This window comes from Eublepharis macularius, chromosome 13, assembly GCF_028583425.1.
Source record: "Eublepharis macularius isolate TG4126 chromosome 13, MPM_Emac_v1.0, whole genome shotgun sequence".
In the NCBI taxonomy this organism is placed as follows: Eukaryota; Metazoa; Chordata; class Lepidosauria; order Squamata; family Eublepharidae; genus Eublepharis; species Eublepharis macularius.
The window spans coordinates 57,207,150-57,223,088 of record NC_072802.1 but is presented as its reverse complement, the minus strand read 5'-3'; the positions used below and the strand labels follow the sequence as shown (position 1 = coordinate 57,223,088).

At 46.0% G+C, this 15,939-nt stretch overlaps 1 protein-coding gene across 3 annotated transcripts in view; it reads right to left on the bottom strand.

Annotated features, from left to right (window-relative positions):
* Positions 1-15,939, bottom strand: part of LOC129341348 (thyroid adenoma-associated protein homolog) — a 34,279-nt gene that overhangs the window by 5,437 nt on the left and 12,903 nt on the right. For 2 of the 3 annotated variants that reach the window (XM_054996491.1, XM_054996494.1), the window contains exons 14-26: positions 15,262-15,371; positions 14,245-14,405; positions 12,558-12,724; positions 10,885-11,070; positions 9,257-9,405; positions 7,686-7,829; positions 7,049-7,153; positions 6,060-6,260; positions 4,142-4,292; positions 2,820-3,066; positions 1,957-2,193; positions 1,521-1,746; positions 219-425 (exon numbers count right to left, since the gene is read on the bottom strand). In XM_054996491.1, coding sequence (XP_054852466.1) covers positions 219-425; positions 1,521-1,746; positions 1,957-2,193; positions 2,820-3,066; positions 4,142-4,292; positions 6,060-6,260; positions 7,049-7,153; positions 7,686-7,829; positions 9,257-9,405; positions 10,885-11,070; positions 12,558-12,724; positions 14,245-14,405; positions 15,262-15,371 — 2,291 coding nt within the window. The remainder of the gene's footprint in view (positions 1-218; positions 426-1,520; positions 1,747-1,956; positions 2,194-2,819; positions 3,067-4,141; positions 4,293-6,059; positions 6,261-7,048; positions 7,154-7,685; positions 7,830-9,256; positions 9,406-10,884; positions 11,071-12,557; positions 12,725-14,244; positions 14,406-15,261; positions 15,372-15,939) is intronic. The other variant, XM_054996492.1, reaches the window with a different exon arrangement.

Below are 15,939 nucleotides of genomic sequence, written 5' to 3'. Positions count from 1 at the left end.
CCCAAACTGGTTCTCTCTTTACTCACAACTGGACAGTAGAGCAAAGGGTCCATTTCTACTCTTCTGACCATGCAGCACTTTAAATCTCCACTTTACAGTCAGGGACTTTGGTTCAACGACTAGATCTGCCACTATCTGTGCTTATTTTATGTGACCAGCCATGCAAGGTGTGAATGGGGGTGAGGCCCTGCATGCCTTTGCTTAAAGTCAGGTCTCACCTGTAGCATTAGCTGCAGCTCCGTGTTGAGACCTGCGCTGCTTCCATCCTCCATTTCAATCACCCAGGTCAGGATGGCTCCTTGCAAGTCCAGATTTCCATTCTGCAGCAGCGAGCAAACTGCACTGACTCTCTCGGGGCTGGCCAGCCTTGCTGCCTCACTACACAGGAAGCGCACGGCAAGTTGGCAGAATGTAATGGCACCAACCTGGAACAAGACCAAGGAAAGCTGGTGAGGCACAGGGTCATATTATCTTTCTGCACAAACAACACAAAAAGTTTGCAAAGGTAAGTCTGTAAAACAAAACAAGAAATTAATTCCTGCAATTTGAATAAGGTGATGAAGATGAAGCAGTTTTACCTATGTCCAGGGCTTTTTTTCTGGGAAAAGAGGAGGTGGAACTCAGTGGTGGAACTCAGGACTGCACCATGATGTCACTTTGGGTTAGTTGGAACAAGGGGGGAGTTTTTTAAAGTTTAAATCGCCCTCGGCGAAAATGGTCACATGGCCGGTGGCCCCACCCCCTGATCTCAGGGCAATCTAAACTCCCCTCTGTCTGGAGATCAGGGGGCGGGGCCACCGGCCATGTGACCATTTTCAAGAGGTGCCAGAACTCTGTTCCACTGCATTCCCGCTGAAAAAAAGCCCTGCCTATGTCTATCTCATTTTTATCTCGCCCCTGCTCCAAGGAGGGCAGGGTAGTTTACATGGTTCTGCCTGCCTCCTTTTGATTCCCACAACACCCCTGTGAGAAGTTAGGGTGAGAGAAAACAAATGGCCCACAAGCTTTGTGTCAGAATGGGGATTTCAATGGTGGGTCTCCCCACTCTAACCATTCTGAATTTTATCTGAAGTTATTCCCCTCTTTGGGACCCCCATGCATGCCATGGGGAAGGGTCTTCAAAACCCCACCACTCCTTTTCCTTACAATTCCTGATCCATGTTCTTATTGAATGTCTCCTCTTTTGGATAGAGAGAGAATTGTGTGTGTCAATTTCACTGATCCGAAATGAATCATATGCTAGGAAAAGTGGAAGGCAGTAGGAAAAGAGGAAAACCTAAAACGAGATGGCTTGACTCAATAAAAGAAGCCACATCCTCCAGTTTACAAGATATGAGCAAGTCTGTTACTGATAGGACGTTTGGGATGTTTTTCATTCATGGGGTGGCCATAGGTCATAGGTGACTTGATGGCACATAACACACACACACACACACACACACACACACACACACACACACACACACACACAGATACACACTAGTCATAACTGACCACTGTACGAGGCCAGACATGAATACCTGAACATGAGATAAGCCAGACTTCTCTACCGGCTTAGAGCGATCCAGTTCACCCCTCACAGCTTCCCAGACTTTCTGTGCAAAGTCACAGGGACTGGTTCCCACCAGAAGGAAGGCAACCTGGAGGTAAGCCAACCGAACCAGGGGACACCTCTGCTGGGAAGTGACCAACCAGATATGGTCTTCCAGTTGGCGAATGATGGAGAACAGTGTGTCTGGAGACAGGCTTAAAAGAAGACAGCAAAAGTATGTTAATCAGGATACAAACCAAGCCCATCATTTTGCAGGCATTAACGATTATTATTAGCTTCTTATTTTGCAGAGGACATTTTGGGGACTGCAAAGTTCTCCCCACAAGATTAGCAGTCCCTTTGGAGGCGGGGGGAATTGAAGGCTGTGCATACACAGAAAGAACAGAAATGCAAAAACCTCTCACCAGTTCACACATAATGAATAGGCCAACACAGATTCAATCTGCAGCAGCTGTCCATGCAGTGCATTCTGGGAGAAGGCATCACTGGGCGATGGCAAACCTGAGACCAGTCGTAAGAGGAGGGTCCCGTATTCTGCTGCAGGAACAAGAGGCACCAGGGCTTTGGCTGCCATCACCCGTGCAGCATAAATGGGATTTCCAGCAAGCTGGATCAAAGGCTCCAAGAAGCAAATGGAACTGCTGCAGAAGGGGCAGTGAAAAAAAGGAATGAAACATCCAAACTTGGATTCCTAAGAATACCAAGGCACTGCTACACTTTAAAACATACAACACACTTGTTTCCTGCAACAAACATACCACATGGGTCCAAAACACACACATACCTGCTTCTGGGAAGTCTAATCAACCTAGTATCCTCCAGTGCCTCCCACAGCCCTTCTGAGACACCTGAGTTTGTATCCTCAACTCCGTCATGGAACTTTACTAGGTGACCTTGAGCCGGTCATTCTCTCCCAGCCTAACCTGCCTCACAGGGTTGTTGTGAGGATAAAATGGAGGAGGAGAGAACAGTGTACACAATTGTGAGCTCCTTGAAGGAAGGGCAAGATAAAAATGTGCCAAATAAATAGATAATTACAAAGTAAAAAGATTTGGGGAGAGGGGTATTTGTTCAAAGAAAAATCACCAGGGCTTCTTCCTCAGCTGACTGTGACACCAGTGAAGGCATTTTGAGAAAGAAACAGGGAAAAAAACCCATAGGAGAACAGGATGTGACCGACTCCCTCATCTTTCTTGGCCCTTTGTGCCTCTATCCCAAACCCAAAACACAGGAAGGTTTGGCAACTCTCTCTGTCTTTGCTTCTTACCTGTTCAGACCATCTGTACCAGGCTGGAGTTTGGCCAGAAAGGTGAGGATGGCATAGAGGGAAGGGCAGAGGTGGAATTTCCCTCTCTGGGGTTCTCCCAATGCTACTACAGCTGAGGAGAGCTCTTCAAGCAGGATGCTCTTCAACTGAGGGTAGTGGCTGAAAAGTGCCTCAGGGCTCACCCCAGCCTGGCCGTGGTTGTCGCTCTGGCTCTGCTTTTGACCCAGCAGGCGAACTGTCAAAGCACCTGAGAGAAATGGGAAGAGAGAAAAGTCAGACACAGACTTTTCGAGGCTTGGAAGACCACTGCTAACTATCTCCCAGTCACGTTTTTATCCTGCCTGTTCCCCAAGCAGCTTTTGGAGGCATACAGTGTTCTCCTTTCCTCATCTTATCCTCTCAACAAGCCTATGAAGTAGGGCAGGCAGAGAGACTAGCCCAAGGTGGCCTAGTTGGAGAATGGCTAGTTGGAGAATGGCTAGTTGGAGAATATTCGAGATTGGGAACTGTGAGAACGGCTTGTCAAAGGCAACCTAGTAAGAAAGGACACAGCTAAACCACAGACTTCCTGGACCAAAGCCCATTTTTTAAATTCACTAGGCTCTAACAGGTCAAATTTAAATAACAAAAGGAACTTTTTGATTCGTGGATTAGTAATGTGCTTGGTTCTTCCCCACCTGTCTTTGGCGAGCCTCTCTGAAAACACAGGGCGCTAATGACTGAGTACATCCTAGGCACAAATTCCTGTCCCAACCCCATGGGATCCTAGGCAAGGACACCCCGAAGTACTGGATTTCAACCACAGAGGGATGTGAAAATGTGGCCCCATCACGGCAGTGGCTGCCACTAAGGTGGCGACAGGAAGCAAGAGCATCCACACACCCTATTCTTGCCCCGTACACGGCTTTCACTCTCCACCTCCATTCTCCTCCTTTCTCTGTCACATCTGTACAAAAAGCATAGATGTGACAGCATTTTTGGCAGCCAGGCCCTAACACTTTTCTCTCCCTCTCCTTGGCTATAAGGCTACATCGCAACTTGGTAGAGATAGGAAACAAACCCTTTAAATGGCTAAAAGGGGAGAAATAGCCTGTGGCTGCAAGCTGCCCAGTGCCAATTTTAACACAGGGGCTAGCTCCACTCCTTTCCTCACAGAGGCTCTGGACAGACCATCCACCAACGGCCTCTCTGGAGTTTCTTCTTTAGGCCAAAGAAAATGAGGCTTTTATTCTCTCCCGCTCAAAAGAGAACCAACAGAGCCACTTTGTGCCCATTGTCTGGAGGCTCCCCTGGCCAGGAATCAACAGGAAGGAAGTGCTTACCAAAGAGTTGGGTGGCAGCGTTTCTCATGGCCCAGCTAGGAGAGTCAAGGGCTTGGAGGACCAGAATTATCATGGGTGTAATGTACTGGCGTAGGGCTGTCCCAAGACCAGACCCCCGGACTAGTGTTTGCAGCACATGTACTGCCGAAACCTAGAGAGGAAGACCAAAAAGGAGACAACTGGTTTTTGTCCCATGCAATCCATCTTGAATCTTGGTGAGAAAGGTGGGTTATAAATAAAGTAAATAGATCCAAACACAGACTCCCTCTTTATAAGTCCTAACCCCCAGCTGCAAAGAAAACTCTGAACTTGGGGACTAAACTCCAAGGACAGCCAGATACCTTGGGGAAGAACTGGACTGCTAGAGCAGCACTGAGTCCCCAAACCAACTATTAGTATCTGTTCTGTTTTCGAATTTGTCCAGGGACTGGGGCTACTAGGGAGGGCTTGGAGTCCTGCAGAAACAACTAAAGCTGGCACCGATTGGCAACAGAGATAGTACACAAGAAAAGGATTTCAGGTTTGCTCTGGATCACAAACTGAAAATGAGTTAGAGTGATGCAGCTGCAAAAAAAGCTAAAGGGATATTGGGCTGCATTAACAGAGATAATACCTATACCATGAGAAGTAACAGACGCATCGTACTCTGCATTAGTCACACACCATCTGGAGTACTCAATCAAATTCTAGGCACTGCACTGTAAGACCTCAACCAGTAGAGCGCACATCCGCAGTTGCCATCAACCAAAAAAGCCACATTTACTTCCATCCCGGGCAGGTTTCTGGCACTTCAAGGGAGTGTGCCGCTTACCTATTCCCCTGGCAACGACTATTTCAGGAGGGGATCTCCCTGCCAACCCCAAGCCCCACCAGGCAAAGGCCTTTACCTGCATTCTTGAAACAAGGGGCAGGTTCCATAGTGGGGAAAAGTGCTCAGAAGAGCCACAGGTGGCTCCCAAGCCACTGAGCGAATATCTCTATCGACAAATTATGGGCTGTTTCAACACTACTTACCTTCATCCGGAACGCTGTGGAACATCGTGAAAAAAACGCGGAAGATAGCGGCTTATTTCATGACATTGTGCAAAACTTGCGCAACTTTGTGCAAAACCACGCTATCTTCCATGGTTTTTTCACGACGTTCTGCATGAAGGTAAGTAGTGTGGAAACGGCCATGGTTCGGAGGAGGAATATGAAGATGGTTGGTGAAAAGTTGACTAAAGGGGAGACATGTTCATGCTCTTTAAATACCTGAAGGGATATCGTATGGAAGAGAGAAAAGAACTGTTCTCTACTCCTCCAGAGCACTGGATTTAATGGGCTTCCATTACAGGAGAGCAGATTTGGGTTGAATATTAAGAGAAGCTTCCCAACAGCTTGAGTGATTTGGTAAAGGAACTAGTTACCTAAACCAACTGGCTATCCCTTGCTGGAGTTCAAGCAGAAGTCGGAGAGCCATCATGTTAGGAATGCCCCACTATGGATTCCTGCACTGAGCATGGAATACATGGCCTACAAGGCCACCTCTATGATTCTATGTTGGCAATGTCATCTCAGAGAACATTCGGGGCACTGAATATTTGGGGCAGAAGAGGCCCCAACATTCTGACCCAAATGTTCTCTGCTCTGTTCCTTGACTGGTCAGGGGTTGGGAGCTCCTAGGGAAGGCTTGCTGTGCTGAGGTTATATCGGGAGAGAAATGTTACAGGAGAGTAATGCCGGAGAAGGTTGACTCTTTGGCATGGAGCTCTGACACGGCCATCAGGCTCAGGTGTGGCAAGGCGGGCGATCAACAGAAGTGCAACATTGTTGAGATGGACAGCCACTTTGTTCAAATTCATTTTGCACGTCTCTCGGAAGCCCTACAAGGATATAAATCTTTGAAATACAAAAAACCAGAACCACTCTGTTTCCTTACCTGAGGCAAGTCCACGGTCTGGTTCCAGTCTTGGGGCAGAGGCATGCTAGCCAAGGCTAGCAAAGTCTGACAGCCACGTGCCAGGAGAGGGCGCGATTTGGTGGGGTCTTCCCCAGCCAGAATACAGAGGAAGAGCATGGGGAAACCGGCTGCCCTGCGAGTAACGGAGCTGCTCCTGGGACTGCTGAGCAGCACCAAGCCCTGGAAAAGTAGAATCCAAGAAGGTAAGTTGGCAGCTGTTGAACAAAGAAGCATATGGATTGTCCTCTATGGAATCAGTCCACAGGGGTCCATACAAAGAATGCAGTGTATCACTAAGCACGTTCTCTGCCACTGAGCAAGAGTCCTTCCCTTTGTTAAATCCTGTGGACAATTTGAAGGAATGAAAAAATGAAGACAGACGCAACATGCAGATTTCATACTTGCACACTGGTCAAAACTTTTACCTGTCAAGAACTCATTTTTTTAAATCTTTGGGATAACTGTCAAGTTAGTATAGCAGCAATAAGGAAAGATCTCATTGAAACTCTGCTAGTGGCCGCTAAGAGTACAATTGCTGGACTTTGGAAGTCAAACACCAACCCTTCAATCAATAGTTGGTATATGAAAATCTGGGATCACTTCATTTCAGAGAAATTACATGACAAAATCCTTCAGATGGAGCACTTCCCAAGAACCACCAATTTTTTAGAAAAGTGGCTTCCCTTCCTTGATTATCTTGAAATTAATAGACCCCATCCAGGCTTAAAACAGTTTTATTTACATACATATGTGTAAATTACTTTTATGTTTCTTTACTAATGTTAAGTGTTTTTATGCATGTTGGTGTGTATCATAGAATTCATTCGCCTTCTGACACAAGCAATTGTTATAATTTATTACTTTTTATTGTACAGTATTTAATCTAGAATTTTCTGTAAATGACAAACTACAATCTTTATCTTCTGTATTTGAATTCAATAAAAACTATTTTTTTAAAAAACTTTTACCTGTGTTAGTACTGCCCTCGGAATATCTTGAAGGTCTGGGTCAGGGTGGCTCAGCAATGTAGCACAGAACTTGGTGAACCCCAGACTGCAGCCCTCCACAGCTCCCTAGGGTAGAATCGATATCTGTGTGGCCCCATTTTTAAAGAAAACATCTGTAGAATCAGGTTGCACACCCCATTATATATATTTTAAAATGACATATATATTTATTTATTCATATACAAATTCATCCTTCAAATGGCAATATGGATGTCTGTGTTTGTGACAGTACGGGCACTAGCCAATACATACTTTCCACATCCAGGTTCTTCAAAGTTCAAACTGCAATATGCTAAAAACATAGAGAATTTCTTTTTACAGGGCAACTTCCCATCCCTTGTAACTACCAATCCTGGGATTCACAAGTTGTCATAAAGAATCCACCCCCCCCTCTCAATGATTAATGGTTTGGCCTGCACACATTGCAACTAACAGCCCTATGAACCAATGGAATGTCTGGAATCAGGTGTATGGCAAGTCTCAGCACCAGCGCAAAGAGACAACTCATCTCTCCTTGCTTTTGCCAGTACTGAACCACAGTTGTGCAGGTTCACAAACATTTTGATTTTAACTCTTATTGTCAAGATGCTGGTCTTACCCAGTGTCGACATTTCAATAAGATCTCCTGGAATACCTCGGAGGCCGTCTTTACCGCTGGAAGTGGCAAGAGAAGTTCAGAACCCACAAGTGGTGCTAGAGGCAAAATTTTCTGTGCCAGGCCTCCCAAAAGCAATCCAATTTCCTATTGGGGGGGAGGGGAGGAAGCATAATGAAAAATGAAGTCCTTCCCTGCACAGAGATGGCTCTGTGCCTGATGTTACATTATCTTCACAACTGACACACTTGGGTTAATCCACAATGCACTTTCTAATACTAATCACTTCTGAGCTGTTATGAAAAATTTCAGGTGTACTTCCAAGCATAACCACAAGGCTTAGAGCCCAAGACAGACCAATGCATACCAGTAAATTATATTTTGTTAAAAGATTACATTTTCCCTTGCCACTCTGCCTCCATTCAGATTTCAAAATAAACCGGTTTGAGTAGACCCTGGTGACATCTGAACAGAGATTGTCCAATAAATCTCAGGTTTGGGAATGGAGCCATGGTGCAGTGGTAGAACATCTGGCTCACAAGCAAAAGATCCTTGGCTCAGCCCCTGGCATATCCAGTCAAAAGGACCAGGTGGTAAGTGATATGCCCTGACCGGGATGTCCCAGGCTAACCCGATCTCATCAGATCTTGGAAGCTAAGCAGCGTTGGCCCTGGCTAGTATTTGGATGGGAGACCACTAGAGACATCCAGAGGCAAACTAGCTCTGTTTGTCTCTTGTCTTGAAAACCCTACAGGGTCACCATAAGTTGTCTGCATCTTGACACCTACTTTCTACCACAATGGATGATGCAAAGGACCACCAGCTGAGACTCTGGAGAGATGCTGTATGCCAGAGTAGATGACATTGACTTTGATGGACTAAGGGTCTGTCTCGCTATAAGGCAGCTTTGTGAGGCAACAAAACGCAGTTTCACGTTAGAGTTTATGGCTAAGTTGTTAACCACAGTAGTGGTTTCTTGGAATACATGAATTTACAGTTAGTATACTTTGTTAAGAAGCACTGTCCCTTATGGCAGCATCAGTTTGGTGTAGTGGTTAAGAGCATGGGACTCTAATCTGGAGAACCGGGTTTGATTCCCCACTCCTCCACTTGAAGCCAGCTGGGTGACCTTGGGTCAGTCACAGCTTCTAGGAGCTCTCTCAGCCCCACCCACCTCACAGGGTGTTTGTTATGAGGATAATAATAACATACTTGCTAGATCCAGAAGTTCCCTGTTTTAACATTGGTTCTGTACCTTACTTTTTACAGACAGACAAGCACAAAACTAGTTAACCCTCCCTCCTTCCCTTGTGAGGCATGAGGTTGCAGCCAAGCTCCAGTAGGCTATGATGTCAAATGTAAGTCTCATAACAAATTGCGGTTTGTTTCTTTCCTGGTGACTTGGATTCTTAACCACCATTTAATCCTGGTTGTTGTAGGGATAATAATAACATACTTTGTAAACCGCTCTGAGTGGGTGTTAAGTCATCCTGAAGGGCGGTATATAAATCAAATATTATTATTATTATGTTGTTATTATTATCATCAATAAGGCCCAGCTGAAAACTGCTCACTTTCACGGAGACCCAACAGCAGGTCAGAATGAGACTGTGTTCCTCGGACAGCAGGACAGAATCCTCCTCATCTTCCCCGCCAGGGTCCTTCGCCAGCTGGATGAGGGAGCCAATTGCATTCCCCATGTCTGCAAATGAAGGCGCAGCAGCTGCAGCAAAACCAAGCAAGAGAGCCAGGATACAAAGTGCAGAGACAGAACAGAACACATCAGGGTAGAAGAGGACCTGGAGTAAAATGGAATCACGCATTGGGGGACCGCAGGAGGTGCATGCCTCAAAGTGTTTCTTTTTCTTAATTGATTTGATTTTTTAATCTTGTATTCCGCTCTCCCCACTTATGCAGACTCAGAGCAGATAAACAACCATGAACAAAATTACATTTAAAACCATAAATAAATGCATACAGTTTAGTAAACATCTCTTGATGGCAGATCCACATTACCCAACCCCAGCTGGACATCTTAGGGGAGTGGGGGATGAGAAACGAAGATAAATCAAATGGTGGGAAAGCCGAGGTGGGAGGGGCACAATACTCACCCCCCCCCACACACACTGTTTTAATTAATCAGTTAGAGTGATTGATCTTTTAAACTGCTCCACAATGTGTCCCAGATTAACTAAGGCCAAAAGAGAGAGGGAGGGAAAGGGAGAATCTAATCAGTGCAGAAGTCAAATTATTTCTTCCAGTGCATTTTGAGCAATTAGCTCTCTATCAGGGGAATACAAAATAGCTTCACTGAACTTGCTGCAGAAGGAAGTGCCCCCCAGCTAATTCCTGCAACAATCACTTATGATGAACAAAATGGAATAAACAAGTTGCCTCCTGTAACTGTAAGATTTCTGTTTCCCTCCAATCAACGGGGCAGATTTTTAAAAAGGCATTCTCTCCTGTGCTTCTGAAATTACCCTACTGGCATCTCATGCGTGCAGCATCTAAAAATTTTTTCTTTAGAATGGTTTTTGTCATATGCAGGGCTTTTTTTCTGGGAATAGAGGTGGTGGAACTCAGTGGTGGAACTCAAGACCGCACAATGGCATCACTTTGTGTCAGCTGGAACAAGGGGGCAGTTTTTTAAAGTTTAAATCACCCTTGGCAAAAATGGTCAGATGGCCAGTGGCCCTGCCCCCTGATCTCCAGACAGAGAAATTCCCCTCTGTCTGGAGATCAGGGGGCGGGGCCACTGGCCATGTGACCATTTTTAAGAGGTGCTGGAACTCCGTTCCACCACGTTCCTGCTGAAAAACAGCCCTGGTCATATGTAAATTTAATTTTTTTTAAAAAAATCAGTGACTACTCGGATGCATGCTCTATCTCTGAAGAAGCTTTCCTTAGAAGGCGTCCTACCTTCTAGATCAATTTTTTTTAAAGCTTGCTGCCTAATCAAAAAGGTATTCCCAATTAATTTATTAAATTAAGAGAGGTGTACTCGATGGACTAACAGTGCCATCCTAAGTAGAGTTTCCCTCGTCTACGTCCACTGAAATCAGTGGGCATAGGATAATGTTACTCTGCTAAGGAGTGCATTATTGAGTGTCGAACCCTGTGAAGAATTAAAGCAAACCCAATCCACATAAAGATCACAGCACACATTGAAGGAGCTGATCCTTTGATCCTGGCCTGACCTCACCTTCCTGGCCGGAGCTGGATGCCTGTTTGCCCTCCAATGTCCCCAGAAGCAAGCTGACGGCGTCTCTCATGCTGCCCACCAAGTGGTTAAGGAAAACTCGCCAGTGTTGCACATGCTGTGCTTCCGACATGGAGGCAGCCACCTCCGGTACCTCCAGCAGACATCGCCTCAGAGACAAAATCAGCCCTGCACAGACAGAACACCCTAGTTAGCGTTCAGCCTCGAGAAGGGCAGCTCTTCTATCCGTACACCATCCTAGGATAATTGGGGCCACCAAAAATCACAGGAATCACCTTGTCTTCTGTAGGCAGGGGTAGCATGTCCTCTGCACAAACGTTGGGATGGAAAATGGCATTCAGAATTAACCATCATACCTTTCATCTGCCGAAGAGTTCTGGGTTACACCCAGTACGGTGCAGGAGGGAACCACAGGATGGTGTCCCCCCTCCCCAACCAAGCAAAGAGGAGGAATCAAGGTGAATCCACCACCTCTCACAGCTGATGGATCGCACACACTGAACCTACACATGTAGGCATTAATGCCTGCAGGCCTCAATCCAGGTCCCACAAATCCACACACCAGTAGCGATTTCTCCTTCCTCCTCTGGTAAAAGCTGTTCTGCTCCCTCTGCCCCCATGCCACACTTTTGTAGGAGGTACAAACAAGAGAGGGGTGGTTGCTCTTTGTTACAGCATCTGCTTGGCACGGAGAAAGCCCCAGGTTCAATCACTGGCATCTCCAGTAAGGAAAAAGGTAAAGGTAGTCCCCTGTGCAAGCACCGAGTCATTACTGACCCATGGGGGATGTCACATCACGACGTTTTCTTGGCAGACTTTTTACAAGGTGGTTTGCCATTGCCTTCCCCAGTCATCTACACTTTACCCCCAGGAACCTGGGTACTCATTTTACCGACCTCAGAAAGGTGGAAGGCTGAGTCAACCTTGAGCCAGCTACCTGAACCTGGCTTCAGCCAGGAATGAAATCAGGTCGTGGCAGAGCTTGGCTCTGCTCCAGTAAGGATCAGGCCATAAATGATCTCTTCCGGAGACCCAGGAGAGCTGGCGCAAGTGTGAGGAGACAATACTGACCTTGATGGACTGATGGTCTGATACAGCATAAGGCAGCTTCATATGACACATTAGCTGCCAATTTCTGCAGAAGCTTGAATGAAATCCTGCCCTCAAGTCTCAATTGACTTATGGAGAACCCTGGTGGGGTTTTCATGGCAAGAGAGTAACAGAGGTGGTTTGCCATTGCCTGCCTCTGCAACCCTGGTCTTCCTTGGAGGCCTCTCACCCAATTACTCACCAAGGCCAACCCTGCTTAGCTTCTGAGATCTGACGAGATCAGGCTCTCCTGGGCTATCCAGGTCAGGGCTCTGCAAAAGCTTAGCGGAAGGAATGACTCCCTATCCTCTCCTTCTCCAAATTCTCCATGAAGGAAATGAGGGAAAGTCCCTCTCTTTTATGCAGAATTGGGGAAAAGTAGAATCACTTCCTTCACCTTGGAGGAGGAAAGACAGAATGGTTTCCATCCTGTGGGCCATGGAGACCAAAGCTTGTAGTTCAAGCCAAATGCTCTGACCCACTACTCCAGCAACCAGCTGTACCTCCAGAGTTTCCAGAGAGATTCTTGCCCACAGTGGGAAATGCTAGACCCTGAAGGTGCTCACCATGTATCGGCGTTGTACGGGCTGCTTGTAACAGGTCACGGCGAGCACGGGAAATATGAACACGCAGCACACCGAGGAGATAGTCAACGAAGCTCAGGCATCGACAGTCCACCATCCACTCTTGCTTGGCCTCTGCCAAAATGTGTTTCAAAGTACTGCTGTCTGATCTGGTGGGGCAAAGCTTGTTATGGTGATGCCAAGAGGGACATTAGCCAAGAACACTCTTCCCACATAACCACAGGCTATTCTGGGCAAGGACGGTGAGCAGACAGAATGGAGACAAAGGGGAAATGCTCTTTAGTATCTTTCAAAACACGTGGGAATGAGGAATTGCTAATGTTAAAGGATGTCTCGTTCTATCCCCCCACTTAGAAATCTCATTAACTTCTCATGCTGTATTTTCTTCCCCAAGAGGAAGCTGCCCTCCCCTCCTTGTGTTTGGACCTAAATGAACATAAAGAGCTGCCTCCTACCAAGCAGGACTATTGGTAGCTTTGATTAGTAGCAGCAGCATTTTCCAGGGACTCAGGTAGAGAACGGTCTTTCCCAGTGCTGGGGACTGGGGATAAGTTTCACAGGAAACACCAAGGACTGAACCTGGGATCTTCTGCTGCAAGGCATAAGAGCTACTGCTGAGCCAGGGCTTCTCCCCAGTTGTCAATGGATGCAAGAGTATATGCAGGGGTCATTTCGTAGAAAAGGAGCCGGAGGAACTCATTAGCATAACTCATTAGCATATGCCACACCCCTTGACATCACCAGAAGTGTGTCATTAGCATAACTGATTTGCATATGCCACACCCCCTGACATCACCTATCCTGGCTGTTTTGGACCCAATCCTGACCATTCAGGGCCAAAATTGGGCCCAAAATGGCAAAAAGGGGCTGAAAATGGTCGGAAAGGTTGGATCGGGCCGCTGCTGAGCGGGAGAGTGATCCACCACCCATCAGAGGCTCTATCTGGGCTGTTTCGGCACCAATCCAGGCCGAAATGGGCCCAAAATGGCCGAGAGGTGGGTGGGGCCACCTCACACGTGACCTCTTTGGGGAACTGCCGGAACTGCGTTTCTGCGCGTTCCCCCTCAAAATGAACCCTGAGTATATGGATATATGATTGTACAAATCTTGTCCCATATGTTCCTGCCCACAAATTAAGATTGCAGGGAGAGGCCCTTCTGACTGACCCATTGACTAAAGAAACTCATCTGGAGGTACTGAAGAGAGGGCCTTTTTAGTGGCAGCCCCATGATTATGGAATCACAGCCCCAGGGAGGTGCACTTGGCCCTCTCACTTTCAATCTTTACAAGGCAGTTGAAGATGGTTTTATTTAGGACTGTATTTGTCTAATTTAGTTTTTCTATTTATTAGCAGTCCTACACTGTGATTTTAAACTGTCTTTTATGTATTCTCATAGTGGTTGTTTTATTTATATTGATAGCTTCCTTGAGTTCTGTAAGGCAGAAAAGCACTAATAAATGTTTTAAATAAATAATAAATAAATCAAACAAATCCTTCCGTCTAAGAAGGGGAAAAAAACATGGATGCTTGGGAAATATGCCAAGGTTAATAATGGACCAATGGAAGGCAAGACAAAATGGAATGGACCAAAGCCTACTGGTATTGGCAGGTCCAAATTATTTTGAGTGTTAACAAAAAGGCTTGGGCAGCTAAGAAGCAAGACTCTACTTTTGAAGGATGGTTTTCATCAGCACGGCTCCTGCTTCAACCTCGGGGACTCTGGGACTGCTCACGGCTTCCATCGCACGCTCAAACACAGCCACAGCAATGGATTCTGGGAAAGCTGCTGGGAAGTAACACACAAGTAGCTCAGATGCCAGTTCACGGATCTGAAGCAAAGTGAGAAAGAGAAGTTAAATGAGGATGGAAGACAGAAAACTTGTGAGTGTAACCCTATCAGTGCCACAGTATGGGAGATCTTATTTGTTGAACTGGTGCACATTATTTAGAAAGTGGTGTTTTGGCTTCAAGGAGAAAAACAAGTCTTTGATATATGCTCAGGGGGACTGCATCTCCTCTGAAGTCACAAGCAGTTTAATTACACTTTATCGAAAGTACTTTAGCATTATATATATAGCACTAGTTGAACTGAAGTGCTTTCAATGGATATTTTATTATCTGTCAGCAGCAAATATTTTTTTGTATTTATCAACACTGCTGTTAAGAAACACTGGCAAGAAGAGTAGGAAAAGAATAATACCAGAGGTGGAGAACCTAGACTGACAAAAAATAAATGAAAGAGTTGTTTGCATGCCATTTTTTGTTATTTTCTCCTGCTGGGGTTTTTCTTCCTTACAATGAGACGCTAGTCAATCAAGGTTTACATCACAATGCAGTAATTCCACAGCATCAAATAATCACATTGGGACTAAATGCAAACAAAGCCAGTTCAGAGCGAGGATTCCTGTGCCACATTGCCCTTGCTCTGGGTGGGGAAGGAACAGGTTCATTCCTGTCTGCTTCCATTTGCTGCTACCAGGAAGATGGGAAACACATTGTCTCTTTGCATTCCACCCTAAGTGCTAAACATCAGGAGACCCTTTACATAACCTGTAAATGGTCCTGCAAAGCTAGAAGTGGGCCAGTGTGTATGTTTGTATTTGGCTTTTGTTGTATATAGAATATTTCTGTAATTCTAGATAGACATCGTTTGCAGGACTTGGGATGGGGACATGTCCCGCCTACCTCATTTGTGCTGTCCTGCAAGCAGTTCAGCAGTATCAGCATATTGCTTCTGGAGAAAAAATCCCAGCAGCCTTTGCTCCTGGCCCAGCTCAGCAGTGCAGCCATATTACCTGAAATGTTATATAACAGAATTTCACATAATGGAGAGCTTCGACAGGTCTGAATTGAAAATGCTGCTCTAGATGGTTCTGACTGTAGGTAAGAAAGCTGTGTCAGACTTTGATTGGGCGAGACCCGAGATCAAATCCCCACTCAGCCATCAAGCAGTCACTCTCTCCTGGCCTAACCTACCTCACGGGCTTTTTGTTAGGATAATATGGAGGAAGGGAGAAATGGGGAAGCTTTGTTGCCCAGGATTGGGAGAGATGTGGGTTCAAACCCCCACTCACCACAAAACTCATTTGGGTGCTCTTGGGGGTCAGTAACTTTCCCTCAGCTTGACTTAATTTGTGTTGTCGGGATGATTGGGAGGAGAGAAATTTGTATGCTTCCCTCAGCTCCTTGAAGAACCGGCATGATAAAATCTGACAGAAAGGTTGGTGCTCAGAAACTAAGCGTGTGCTTTTTTTTAATCTACAGGGTCTCAAGATCAATCTCCAAAGAAATTGCATGAGACTCTTAGAGAGGCATTGCCAGAGTGGACAATACTGAGTTAGACCAGCGTGGTTACAGATTTGA